At 41.2% G+C, this 14,194-nt stretch overlaps 1 protein-coding gene across 5 annotated transcripts in view; it reads left to right on the top strand.

The window, feature by feature from the left end:
* Window positions 1–4,500: 4,500 nt before the first annotated feature.
* The window catches only part of EDAR (ectodysplasin A receptor), a 74,570-nt gene continuing 64,876 nt past the window's right edge, over window positions 4,501–14,194 (top strand). For 2 of the 5 annotated variants that reach the window (XM_026097007.2, XM_026097004.2), the window contains exon 1: window positions 14,066–14,183. In XM_026097007.2, coding sequence (XP_025952792.2) covers window positions 14,151–14,183 — 33 coding nt within the window. In that variant the 5' untranslated portion in view covers window positions 14,066–14,150. Of the gene's footprint in view, window positions 4,747–14,065; window positions 14,184–14,194 lie in introns of those variants that run through there. The other 3 variants (XM_026097005.2, XM_026097008.2, XM_026097009.2) reach the window with 3 other exon arrangements.

Raw genomic sequence — 14,194 nt, 5'->3', positions numbered from 1 at the left:
ACTGATCTCTCATTTAAAATGTTTTAGTAAACATCAAGCTCAAAAGAGTTCTAAATACTGACTGTCCTAGTGTCCATTTAAAAAAAAAAATCAATGGCAAAACTCCAATTGACATTAGTAATGCAAGAAAAGATCTCTTAAGAGTAGTTTTAACTAATACAAACTGCTACAAAGCCTAATTCAACTGTCTCATACTCCATCTATAGCTGGCTATTAAGTTTGCTCTTCTCTAGCTTCCTTCTTCTCCCTGGGCTTTTCTCATATTTGAGAAAATTTTGACCTTAGATCCATCTGTCTCTGTTCTCCCAAGCCCATCTGAGTTTTTGAAAGAATGTGAAGAAAGTCTCATGTGGCATATGAAATGTTCTCTCTCAGCAGCAGTGCAGAGGGTGGTTTTATCTGCTTTTTGTTTAGCTACTTCTACAGTAGTTGGCATAAGTTCTTCACTCTAGGAAAGGAATCATGATTAATATGTTTGTTAATTACATACATTCTAGAAAGCTCAGAAATATGTTGTTAATTATTTCAAACACATATTGCAAACACGAGCATGGTTACTGTTGGGGATTTAGAGCTAAGCTAATCACTTCATAATTTTCAGATGTTTGCTGCCTTCCTTGCAGAAAGAAATTATTCTGAAAATCAGAAAAATATTGAATTGACTGGCCTGGCTAATGATTTGGAAGAAGGTCTCTAAAGGTTACAAAGGGTTCTGTGACTAATTATCAGCTTCAGTTCCCAGATACCTCTAAAGCTGGGTGTTTGTAATTAGTTAGCTACAGCAATGAGTCTGAAAAATCTGAAGAATTTTCAGAAGTCCTATCTGGAATAAACCAAGCCCTTTCTGACTGTAGGAAACCTTTTCCAGACTATTTTCTGTGAAAATCAGCACCAGCACATATTTCATCAGATCTAATCAAAAAAAGAAGTAGTTGAAAGGAGATATTGTGGTTCATTGGCAGAACAGGGAATCAGTGAAGGTCAACTCCATAGAGGTAGGAAATGTCAGGGAGAATGGCTGAGGGTAGCAGTAGGTGTCACAGCAAATCTGACTGAGGGGACTAGAAAGCTGATTATGAAGGAAAGGAGGAGGGGTGAGAAGCTGTGGATGTGCTTACTCACATTTAGCCAACATCAGTGAAACTAGCCTTTGAAGCAGGTGAGACATTTATGGAAGATGGGATGTCTTTGCAGACATACGCTATCAATTTTGCATTTGGGAAACGTAAGCTCTGGGAAAGAGGTCCATGTATGTCCTTTATCAAGTGCACACTCAGAAGTGCTGCCTCTTCATTCCTAGGATGTCTTCTTCAATTATGCTACTTTTCTTTCTTACAGTATTTTTCTCCCTGAGCCTTTAATTTTGCATCAATGTGAATATCATAACTTCTGGTAGACTGAATAGGTCTTTAGACTGCCCGGTTTTAGGAATGAAGCAGATGACTTTTTTACCACAAAAGGAGAAAAGATCTTCAGGGACCAAAGTTCCTCGTAATCTTCTCTTATTCTGCTTTTTGCATCGCCATCCCTGGATGCAAGTCAGCTCTTCTCAGTATCCTGCAGCACAGTCGGGCAGGAAAATTTTGACCAGTGCGGAAAAGGGAGAGGGAGCAAAATGGAAAAAAAGAGAGTCCTCACTCCTTGGAGGAAGGCCTTACTTTGTTGATGACAGCAACAAGAAAGTTCATAGAGGAGGCAAGCACATCATCTGTTTTAGGTATGTAATGGAGGCACTTTGCATGCCCCCCACACCTCACCACTGACTGGAGGGAAGACTCAGGCCCTTTGGTTGCATCTAAGGAATCACAGTGAAATTCTCTGCCCTTGTGCTGCCTCTGACATGACTGAGGACAGGGTCGAAGGATGACAAGTGTGCTTATGTGACAAGAGACATTCATGTGCCATGGAGCCCTTCATCCTGAAAGAACAGGTAAACAGTAAGAAGCCTTCCAAGTCCAGATGGCTGAGTCCATAGGTTACCACAGCCCGACCCTCCTTTCCTTCCCTGTGGCCAAGTATACTTATTCTGGCACTGATGCTTGCAAATCCCCGCATTCCAGCTCGGTACTCACAGTGAGACTTTCAGATTTGCTAGGGAGGGAAGGTGGTCACACATGTATGTGATGGGGGCTGAAAGGGGGACTTAGTCCTTTCAGCCTGATGCCTGGTGCCAATTGGACAACTTTGAAAAACACTCTCTTTTGGGAGGCCCTTTGACAATTTAGCTCTTCTTTTTCTTTCATGCTTACTTTGCCCTTTTCCAACTGCTGGCTGGAACAGCTAAAAGATGAGCTACTCTTTTTTGCTCAGTTCTTCACTGGAGGCAGCACATCCTCAGCAGCCCCGACGGGCCTGCTGTGGGTCCTGGTGGGATGTGGGCTTCTAGCCCATGTGAGGGGTTTTTCTCTGAGGCAGGACCTTGGACACTCGTACTGCATTGTGATTTCATCCTGAGATCTGCAGAGCTGCTAAACAGATTTTGGTGGAAGTTTTTGATTGTTCTTTTCTTAGAAGGCTGGGAGAAACAGAAGATTGAAAAATAACCTAATTTAGGTTGAAGATACAAAACATAAAATCCTCTGGCACCTCTCAGACCCATGATGTGATAAACCATCCTCAGAGAAACATGTTGCTCCACAAGTACTGGAACTAATGAATCCTGATTTCCTACAGATTTGTGTCCTGTGGGCTGACTAACTTGTGTGGTCTAAGAAGATGCATGCTTTTTGGGTGGTTGGAGAATGTGTGAGGTCTATCTCCATGTGGATTTTCTGATTTCTCATTAGATGTGTTCACATTGTGCTTTCCCCAAACATGGGTGACTAACTGGGGACAACCCTCTTTATCCAGCTGCTTATTGTTACAGATTTCTGAGGACATATCTTTGTTGGCCAGTAGATTCAAAAGTTATTAGGAGAGGACACAATCTCAAATACCTATAAATTGATCACGAGCCTTGTTTCCACAGAAAAATGGCATAAAAAACTATTATTCTCCTTCTGCCTTCTGCTTCATATCCTGTTCTGTCTTTCATGTTCCTGCTGTCTTTGTTTCTTCTCAGGAACAGATGTATCCTGTGGTTTGTATGGAAGCAAGCTCATTCCTAGCTTATTCCATCATTTTCAGTTAACCTGCCCTGTGCAGCTATTCCCACCTTCATCTTTGTCTCTCATCTTAACTCATCTCAGCAGGGAACTAAATTCAGGAATGATTCACCTGTTACTAAGGTAAACAACCCCTTTGGAAGGGCAGCCAGTCTTAGCCATGTTTTGTCTGTGTGGTCATGATGCCAGCCATAAGCTTTTCTTCTCTACAAATAAGAAGGAAGCCACTTGCAAAGTATCTCTGTGGTCAGTCCTTGAAAACTGGAACCACTGAATTGAATATCCTTTTTAATAAAATAAAAATATGCCCTATTACAATTTAATGCTGATTCACAACATGGGATTTGATAGATGTTTGATAAGAACAAATGCGCCCTTATTTTTGATGCATGTTTTTGCACAACAGCATGGTGACAGTCAGGTCATCTGAGAAGTTATTTTATAGTAAGAACTGGATATACTAGAATTCAGACTTTATGAATCCTGCATCCCAACATTGCTTCAAGTTCTCCTTTGAGAAATATTTTTCAATGATCTACCAAGCACTGTCAGCTTCTCATACTAGATATTGGATGCTCACAGAAGTAGTTATAATGCTGATGTGTTTCTTCTTTATGACCTCTGAGTGGACTGTATTAGTAGCATGCAAGCCATTTGCAATTTTATTATAATTAATTTTCACTTCAGTGCTAAATAATGCTCTCTAGGTAGGTTATTTCACATTTCCTGATTTTAGGGAACACCATCTTTGCAAAAATACTGGCATTCCCTCAAGCAGAGCTAGCTGATAGTCAGAATTTGCAGTCTTTAGAAAATATAAATGTTATATTTCTGCTCTGCTTTGGAAAAAAAGAAATCAATATTTCAGAAAGGTAGTTATGACATATTTTCAATATGAACAATATTGAAGTTTTTCCTTTAGAATTTTTTAGAAGCCAAATGAAGTGGTGTGTGTCACAGTGAATGAGGCAGGGTTCATATTGAAACCTATATGGAGTCCCTCCAAATTCCCTCCAAATCAAGGTATTCAGGCAGAATGGTTTGGCTTTGATAAGAAACTAGTTCAATCAGAGAAATTCCAGCTCGTTTGTTCTGTTCCTGAGACCGCTCCAGAAATGTTCTTCTGCTCCACATCCCAGGGCTTGACTCCCCTCCTCTATGATAAAGCTGATAAAATATTTTTTTTCTTATTAATGAGTAAAATCTAAATTCAACAGAAGTCGGAAAAGAAAATTATTTAAGAGATGATAGCCCTGCATAAGATTGCTTGGCTTTTCTTGATCCTGCGGTCCACCTCTAGGTGGGGTAGGTGATTTTCCACAGAGAGCAAGCCCCTCTGCTATTCACTGGAGTTTTCAAAACTTTCACAGTAGAAAGCAAACAGGAAAGGAAAAGTTCTCGGGAAGTCCTCTGAGACTGCAAAGTGAGCGCAGGACTGACAGCTGAGGGTTTTTCCTGTGTTTGAGTGCACTGGGATAGAGCTGTGGACATTCATGACAAGGGCTGCAAGAAGAGGACACAACTGCTGGCTGTGCCTGACCCTCCGCACCTGTGAAACCTGGCAACGTGGTTTTCCCGAGCCCTGTACCCACAAGCAGACCTCTTCTCTGGATCGCGGTGGTGGCTATTCCTTCTGCACAAGGTATGCCCGTGTTGAGCGCATTTGCTCTCTTTTCCAAAAGCTGGTTTGGGTCTGATGCAGGAGCAGGTCTGTCACCAGGCAGTCACTGAAGGCTGTTACTGGAAATCTTGTCTTTTTTAGGTTTTGTTTGAACAAGATCTACTGTTCAGTGAGTTTCTTTGCTCCTGGCATTAAAACCAAAGAACTGCTTTTTTTTTTTTTTTTTTTTTTCTGTAAATGCTAGAAAGTATAGAATTCCTGGTGGCATCTTTGATTAAAAGCTAAAATTTCCTCACATTGAATGTGTTTTAGACATATTTATTATGAAAAGTGCTGATGTTCTGATCAGTTAATAAGCTCTAGTGGAAATGTTCGGCCCAGCAGATCTTTTTATTTGAGTGGAATATACATATTTCTCTGATGGACAGGGGTTTTGCTGTTTTGGTTTTTATGTTAGCATTGCAAACTAATTTGCCTGTACATTTTGTACTGTTGCTATAGATTTGAAATAAAGACTGACACTGTAAGATATCACAGCATCAGTAGTGCTGAGGCTAACTGCATATACATGTGAATACATGTTTGTGGCATGCTGCTTTTTATTTTCCATGCTTCCGCAATCTAGCTGTGAAAGAGTGCTGTAGGACTGAGACCCAAAGAGGAAAGCTGGCTGCAGGTTGCAGTGGTACAGGGTGTCTGGGTCACAGTAATATCATACACCCACTCCAACCAGTGTGGTATGCTCTGGTACATGCTACCAGAATAGTTTTGAAATGCCCATCTCTGCCGCCTCTGCGGAAGCAGAGTGCTCAGCCAGAGCTGCAAAACTTACTCCAATAGCAAAGTGGCCTGCACGAGCCTTGCATGGCTATGAAAGACTGTCACTGGTACTGAGCTAGTTATTTTCAGCTGCTGCTGCCATGACTACTGTGTTGATACAGTGGATTAGAAAAAAGGCAGCTAGACATTTGTATACCAAAGACAAAATGTATTTTCATTTTTGCAGTCCCTGGCTCTTCAGGTTTTACAGGCAGGGGCACTGGAGAGCATTTCAGTTCTGTGTCCCATGGGATGAAGGGTGAGATACTCATCTAGTGTAACGGCACCAAGGATCTTAGTGATTGATGCTGGCTTGGGGTACCACCCAAAATCTCTCTATATAAAGCTACAAGGAAGGTACCTCCAGCTGCTGTTCATTGGAATGGATAGGCCTATGGCTACGATTGCCGCTCCCCTACAAAAGAGGAGGGAGATAATATTTTACACTGCAGTTTTGAAGGATAGATCTTGAAATGTTTTGCACAAATGGCAGAAATGTCTCACATCTCTAGGAGAAAAATCATGGGAGATCACAAATTTTAAAAGGAAATTAAGGTACTTGTTCAAAGTAGTGTCAGACCCCATGACTATGAGCAGGATTACTCAGTTCTTTGTCTTTTCTGTCGTAAATGTCTAAGATGTAGAAAATCAAAGGAAACCAAAGCTTAAACATCCTCTACTGAAGAGCAACACCAATAAGAAATTAATTTTGAAATGAAAGGAAAGGAAAGGAAAGAAAAATGAGGATGTGAAGGAGATATGCTATTTTCATCAGCAGCCAATTTGGCTCCACACTGCTCAGTGGGAACAGTTTTGTCCTCAGGTAAGCTACTGTAACTCCAGCTTCACTGGAGATGTCTGACAAGGGTTGAGCTGTCATCAAAACTTAGCCCAGCTATTTTTATTTTCAGGGTACAACAACGTTGTGCTGTTTTTCATAATAATACAGTCTGAGCTCAACAAAGAATTCAGATGAGAATGTGCTCAGAAAAAGCCAGCACACTTTTTTGGAGTAAATAGATAGCTTTTACAGAACACTGTTTCCATAAATGGGGAATTTTCATCTATTACACAGAGACAAAAACATGTGATGCTTTAATTTTTCATGTCAGATCATGAGATGTTCATTTTCGAGAGATTGTACTGAATTGTATGCAGTGGAAATCAACTCACTGAAAATGTTGGACTGAATGTGTTATTGTACCATAAAGATGTTTAGAATTCCTCTGAAAATGGCTTCATGTGAAAGATGGCAACTTTACATGTAAAAGCAACATTTCTTGGAGGACTGGAATATTTTGATGCAGTGTACAGACTCTAATTGAACCTATATAGCCTTGCTAGTCTGATGGTCCAAGTCTCAATTTTCAAAAAATAGCAGCATAAGCTTTTGAAGGTAAGATTAATATTAAGATAATGTTTTTCTCATGTTGTCATCAGAGGAGGAATTCCCCTCTAATATCCTCAACAAAATTGTTTCCTTTAACTGTGCTAAGATGGAACTGAGTTTCAGATCATATCTATGCTGCTGCTTTTCTCAGTTAAAAAGGTAGATAAATTGCAACACGAGCTACTGCCTATAGCTGAATAAACCAAGAGATTTCAGCATGACCACACCCTGCATGAGTCATTCCTGAGGAGTTGATGTATATCAGCCTTTTGATTCGTTAGTGTTATAGGCACCTCATTTCTCTCTCTGGTCATTCTCTGAACTCTCCTTTGATGCTTTCTGATGCCCTCCTGATCCTCAAGGCCCAGTATTCTTTTCTTGATGTCTCCAGAAGATAACAGGTGTCCCTTTTTATCCAACAGCTCCTGGACCAGGAGCTCTTGGCGAGAAAAGCACTTCCTTCCTAATGTATGAAATGTTCTGGCTAGTGAGTAGTTAGAGCAGAAACAAAGACGTTTTCTTGCCATTTGTATTTCAAGGAGATAAGTCACTGTAAAGGCTTAGATATTACTGAAAAAGGATGGAAGTGTGACATTCATGACTGTCTATTTTTTGCAAGTGTTACTGACCTAGGCTGACAGTCACAGGGCTGGCAAAGTCATTGGCCACACTCTTCCTGGAAAATGATAAACCCATCTTCATACTGCAGAAAATCAGGACATCCAAATATTATATGGATGCTAAGTAACTTGTTCTTTTGTTTGATTTGTCATCCATCCAATTCTATAAAAAACAAACTGAGATTCTGGGCCTCTTTAGTCAATGGCAAAACTCCCACAAGAGTGGTGTCCCCAACTCTTGCTGGCTCTCTGGCAACAATTAGTGATCAAACACTGCTTCCCAAACCATGTTAGCTTGGACTGCACACATTTCTTTTGACTTGATGTGGCTTAGACCTTTCAGTTTCTTCCCACCACGGAAATCAGAACAAAAGTAGAGGGGACGTTATTTTCAAATTTAAAGGGTCCATTAGAAACAGAAGTACAGATGACAAACGAAAACTATTTTAAAGCGTTATCTGTTGTTGTCTTTCAAAGAAGTTAAAGCTCTGCCAATGGATTTTCAAATCTCTATGGAGACAGAGTCAGGGCCACATCCTGCTGATCTGATGCTAGCCATTGCTGGGTTTGAACTGTCAAGAGTGGTATTCTGTGAAGTTAATGCATAATGCTTAAACTCTGAATCATCCACCATGCATCTAGCAACAGGTTTTATATTACCACATTACCATAATGTCTGACCATCTGCACTGTAAAATCAATAGCAAAGTCTCCCATGGATTTCATAGAGTTTCTGGCATTTATTCTTTTTCAAACTGACTTCTGCAGAGCTGAGCTTTTTTTGGATTTGATGCCTCAAATTCTGCTCACTTCCTTTTATGGAGGGTAAGGTTGGTAAGGTTGTATGTGGCGGAAGGGACTCCCAGAGCTCTGTCAATTTTATAGGAGAATTTCCAAGGGGTTGATGTTACCCCACCCCCTGCCTCCCAAGAGACCTCTGGTGGTATCTGAGGTGGCCCTTGCCTGACCTACTGCACACGTGAGGTTAGGAGGGTCTTGAATCTACTCTCCAGGTGTCTGGCCAGCTAGTCTGATACTAGAGGTGTTCAGAGTGAACTGTGTTTTGGGGATGTTAGTTGGGCATGGTCCATGGCCACTGGGGATGGGGGAGGACCAACAAAAGTTTTTAATGCTTGACTTGACTAGACTTATGGCATCCTGAAATGTTGATAGACCTGAGACCCCTTAGATCTTAAAGGCCAAAATCAGCCTCAGTTCAAGCCTGCAGGATCCAACCCTTCCAAACCAATCTTCAGTGAGAATTTTGATTCACTAAGGGAACAGGTCATATAAAGATAAATGAGCTTCAGTGTCTCACTAAGCCTTTGTCTCTGCTGAGCAAAACCCGATGGATCGGCATCCCCTGGAGATTATGCTGATGAGCCTTTGATTCATTAGGGCTTTATGACTAGGACATGGTACTTCAAAACTTAACTGAATCTAAGTTCAGGCCAGCTGTTTGGTAAGAAGGAAAATTGGAAAGATTCACTTTTCTTTCCTACCTGCCCTGGAGTTTGTATTGTATATGAAGTTCTGTTAGGCCAGTCTTTATCCTCTGTTCAACAGTATAACGGGCCAGGAATCAAAGCAAAAACATATGGCCAAGTACTGAGTGTGCTTTAAATTCTGACAGTGTATCCACCTCTTCCTTCTGGTATATCCCAAAGAAAAGCTACTAAAGTGTCAGTTAAGCACAACAAAATTATATGCTGATTGAATATCAGGGCTTTTCTTCTAATTGTAAGAAAGAAGCATTTAATAGTTCAGGATTAGATATTTAGAGCAGCCCAAACTAGAAGAATTTATTTCTGTGACATGGCCCATTTTTCTTTCTCAACTGTATGCATACTCCCCCACCTGGAGAAGGACCAGGAGGTGGAAGAGATGTGATTATTAATAGCTGATAGATTGGAATTTTACAGAAACTGGCTCCTGTCACTGTAAAGAAGGGGATGAAAAGGCTTCTGGATCACACATCTTGGTGGAGAAAAACTGGAATTGCAAAAATATGAGGAACAGAATAGATCGAAGCACAAAAATGGCAGAATCTGTTTAACTAATTGGATAGGGCCTGTTATAGTTAGGAACTATGAAACAGACTGCCTCCTCAAACACGGGACCTAAATTTACTGTTTATAATAAAAAAGACTTTGAAATTACCATCCTAAAGTAAAGTGTCTGTTTCTATTGGAGTCAACAAACAACTTTCTATATACCTCAAAGGAACAGAGTTAGTCAGGGCCGAGCACATTTTAAAAATGTCCCTAAAGTGCAGTTGCAAAAAAAAAAAAAAAAAAAAAAAAAGAAAAACCAAACCAATCAACCCCAAAAAAACCCCAAGGAAAGGCTGGGGATGTATTTTCTTTTTGTCACCTGAAATTTTGCCATTTCTTTTGTTGGTGGGTAGCTGATGTCAATGAGTTAGACACATTTTTGTATTTCCAAAAATAGGAGAGGGCGATCCTGGGTTGCCCTGCCTTCACTGGCCCCTTCCACGGCAGCAAGTGAAGCAGCACCGCCTTCAGCAGGCCACCCGGTTTCTTTCTGAGTGTTTTCCACCTGCGCAGCAGGCATGGCTGAACGGTCTGTGAACTCACCTCCAAGCTGCAGGAGTTTATGGGCTGGTGAAATCGCCTGAACTGAGGTTTGTGTGAACCTTGGCAGTTCAAGACCGAATTCATGAAGCGTTCAGTTGTGCCGGCTGCAGCAGGACAGTAATTTCCAAGAGAGGGGCAGGGCGCGCAGCAGAGGGCAGTAACTATTTCAGCTGTCACCATTTAATCCACCACCAGCTGTGAGTGTCAGCACCCTCTGAGAGGACAAAAGCAGAATGAAGTATCCGGGCATTGTGGGGTGCACATTTATTTCATTACGTTCAAGTATTTCCGCATGATTAGCCTCATCTCTTCAAATTTTCCATACAGAAAAAGCATGTGCTAGCAAATTGCCAGTTGGAGGGACATATTTTTGTGTGCATATGTAGATCCAGTTTGTTTCTTTGGGCCATAAAATACAAAGGAAAAATCCATTGTTCTTTCCTTGCTCTCAGTTTTCAAAAATGACCATTTCTCATAAGCAGACCAAAACAGATAACAGATGGCATTGGCTAGCAACAAGGCAACCTAGATACAAATCCAGTATGGTATAGGAAGAACTTCTCTGATGTGACAGGGTTGTTTTGTATCATGGTTTCTAACTGGTTGTGAGAAAAGTCCTGCACTAGTGGTTTGTGGCATTTAATTGAATGTGAAAGGTGCAAACAATTCAGCTGGTGACCAAATGACAGCACTGGTAATAAATAAATAAATATGCAGGAGCTTTCTCCACTTCCCAGTGAAATCAATAGGAGACTTTCTAATAACTTTAGTGGCTATTTGAATGGGACATGCATGCCTGTATCTGATTTTCATCCAAGGTCCAGAGGTACACGCGCTGTGCTGACAGAAGAGAAAGGAAAGAGTCTTGTCCAAAAATGCTTTCCTGGCCCAAGAAAGGAGGCAGAGGTTTTCACAGATGTCCAAGACAGCACCCGAGCTGCCAAGCGCCTGGCTGCAGCTGGCCAGCCAGTCGTGCTGTGCTCCAGTCCATCCAGACATTGCCCCACTGGCCTCAGGGACAGGCAGGAGCCGAAGGGGAACTCTGTCCCTTTGGGGGGCAAGGTCCGTGTCCTCACAGCACACTGGAGTCAGGCTGGGGCTGGTGGATTCCCCTATTCCTCCCTCCTACTCTTCATCCATGGCAGAGGTGAGCCAAGGGGCTAGCACCTAGTGACCCTTACACTGAGCTAGGATCCACTGTGGGGGTGAACTACAGGTTTTTTTTCTGTAGCTGTGTGGCACAGGGCTCTCAGACCTTGTATAAAATTGCTTTTAATTTACCTTAAGTGGAAGTCAAACTAAACAAAGAGATCCCTCTGATGCAGACATCTCTGTACGGGGAAATGCCTGAAGCACTTTGAAGAGGTACCGAACCTGCCCTTGGGGATGCAGCATGTGGTTCAAGGCACATCCACATGTCGATGAGACATTTGGTTGTAGTTTGATGACTGTATAGATTTTCCACTCACCCCTGCCCCCGTGTCGCTTCCACCAAGACAGCTTTTAAATTCCACGCTTCAGAGGAGTTAAAAACAGCACAGGTTAAAAGAAACCAAAATCCCACCAGTTTCTCTTTTCATCAAGACTGCATCCCTCCTTGTCGTAAATGGATATCAGATCCATCCCCAGGAAGCTGAACAATTGAGGTCTGAGCAGCTGAAAAGTTGAGGTCTGATGTCTCGGTCTAGTGAGACTACAATTGCATACTTTCCTCCAGCAGAAATGGGTGCTTGCCAAAACTCCAGTGTGAGGCAGAGCATTTGCTTCTTGTGCTATGGAGCCCTAAGATATCAGGCCTTATATGTATGGCAACACACAGGCAGATGCACTCAAAATGACAGAGTGATTTCTAATATTTACTCTTTCGCCTCTTCCGTCAGTGCCTGTACAGACAGATCCATGGCAGGATGCAGCCTTACCTTCCTGGCAGAAGGATGTGGTTAAATGATCACTGTCTTTTCTATAAAATGAGTATGTTGATGAGGTGCCAGTCAAATGCTGGCAAAAATTTGAGCAAGTTTGTGAAGCTTGCTCACTTCTTGATGCACTAGTCATAAGTAATGTGCCTGCCCAGTGCCTTTGCTGGCAAAATACTTCTCTCTACTCCTTCTCCCATACAACTCTGAGCCTATAACTATAGGGAGCATTAATGTTTTTTCTGATAATATGAGAAATGTATAAAATTTAATTTTTCTTTGAATTACTTCTTAATATTCCTTCTGCACTCAAGTAAATTTGTCACTGAGTTCAATGAGATTTCCCCATGCAAGGAGCAAAGGCCCTGTCCCCTTGGGAGTATTTAAGCCATTTTCTAGTAATTTGTCTGCTAAGATGACAGATTTCCTTATTATAGCGCTGAAAACAGGAACCTTACTGTCTTCTAACAGAAATGACTTTACATATTTCATGAAGCTGAGCCAAAGGCACTGCTCTTGTTAGTTGGAGTTGGTGGCTGTTTAGTTGGTCTGGACATGAGAATTATCTACTTCCCCTTCCTCTTTTTTGCTTCTGTTAATGAAGGCTTTATATCTGTCTAAAATACATAACTATATTTTTCCCTTCAGGTTATGTAATTGGAAGCTTTGAGTTGGGGGTGGCGGTAAAAAAGTTCACTTACCAAGTAAGATTAAAGCAATTAAAGGCTAAGGCTCATATTTAATTTTCCCTTGTAGATGCAATTTTTCATGCTGTGACAGCATCAAAACCTTTTCAAGTTTTATAGCTATTTCACATTTGGCAGAAACAACAGGAAACAATCTGCAGCAAAGCAGGATTGTTGTAAGTATATTATTCAGTAATGAAAAAAAGATTAAAAGAAAAGACTGTTATCTTAATGTGACAGCTTTGGAGGTGTAAGGAGCAGGATGCTTGCATTTGCCCATCTATCTACTAGCATCATAAAAAATTTCTAGATGAAGCAATAGTCTCAAAAAGTTGATTGTTTCAGCAGAAGTAACAAGTCCAGTAGGGAATCTGAAATACATTCTGACTTCTGGTTTCTTGTCGAGATTTCCATGATGGATGTAGACATGCGTGACTGTTTTCCATATATCATGACTTCTGTGGCCGAGTTTATAAGCACACACATAACATATGCAAGTAGTCCCACAGAAGGTGAGTAAACTACTCATGTTCTTAAACTTTGACTACATGCTTAAAAGTCTTTTTCTGAACCAGAGAAATAAAAATAAAAGTGTAGGAGTTCAAGATGGTTCTTACTGCCCTGTGTTCCCTCGTAGCAAAGCATATTTGCTCTTTCTTCGCTGGGTTTCATATGCTGAAAGGAGACACCCAAACTGAAAGAATGTATCTTTGCTCGTTGTGGGTGAAAAATACTGTAGTACTCTTTTTGCTGAAACTTAATTTGTTAGTCATTGTATCCAGACCTGAGGGTACAGTTTCTCTACGGGTGCTATTGGTAGCCACTGAATACCTCTGAAGACCATGGTCAGTCCTGTAAAGCTGTCGTATTCACAAACTTCTTGTCATGGCAAAATACTCATCAGTAGGTCTGTTCAACAAAATGAAAGAACAGCTTGTTCAGATGCACTCTAAAAATTTAGCCTGGGCCCTTTTCACAAAAATCTGTTTAAATTTTGCCTGCTGGATGAGAAACAAATCAACCTTTTTGTCATTTCTCTGTCACTGGCAGTGTTTCACATGTTAATAATCAGACCTGGGTTTAGGATAGCATTTTGCTGTGCAGAAGTCAAAATATGTCAGAGAACAGCAATATCTTCTTGTTATTAATGTCTTAAATTATAGCTAGACACCCTGTTTTTCCAGTTTTCAAGGCAAGTTATGAAGGCTCTTTTTCAAGTGCTGAGCTGATGAGACATTAAAGGTTTCTTTTTCAAATAGTTTGGCTGTTGGGTTGCTCGGTTCACTCACACCTGCCCCTTGACTTACAAATCAGCTCCGCCTCTTCAGCATCAAGCATTGAATTTACACAGACACAAAGGAAAGTGTGGAAGACTAACAACTCATGCAGTCCTTAAGATGGGAATGCAAGAAGAACAAAGCAGCACAACGGTAAGAGAAAT

This window comes from Dromaius novaehollandiae, chromosome 1 (genome assembly GCF_036370855.1).
Source record: "Dromaius novaehollandiae isolate bDroNov1 chromosome 1, bDroNov1.hap1, whole genome shotgun sequence".
Taxonomy (NCBI): Eukaryota; Metazoa; Chordata; class Aves; order Casuariiformes; family Dromaiidae; genus Dromaius; species Dromaius novaehollandiae.
Note: the sequence above shows the minus strand (reverse complement) of the source record. Positions and strands in the feature narration are given on the sequence as shown.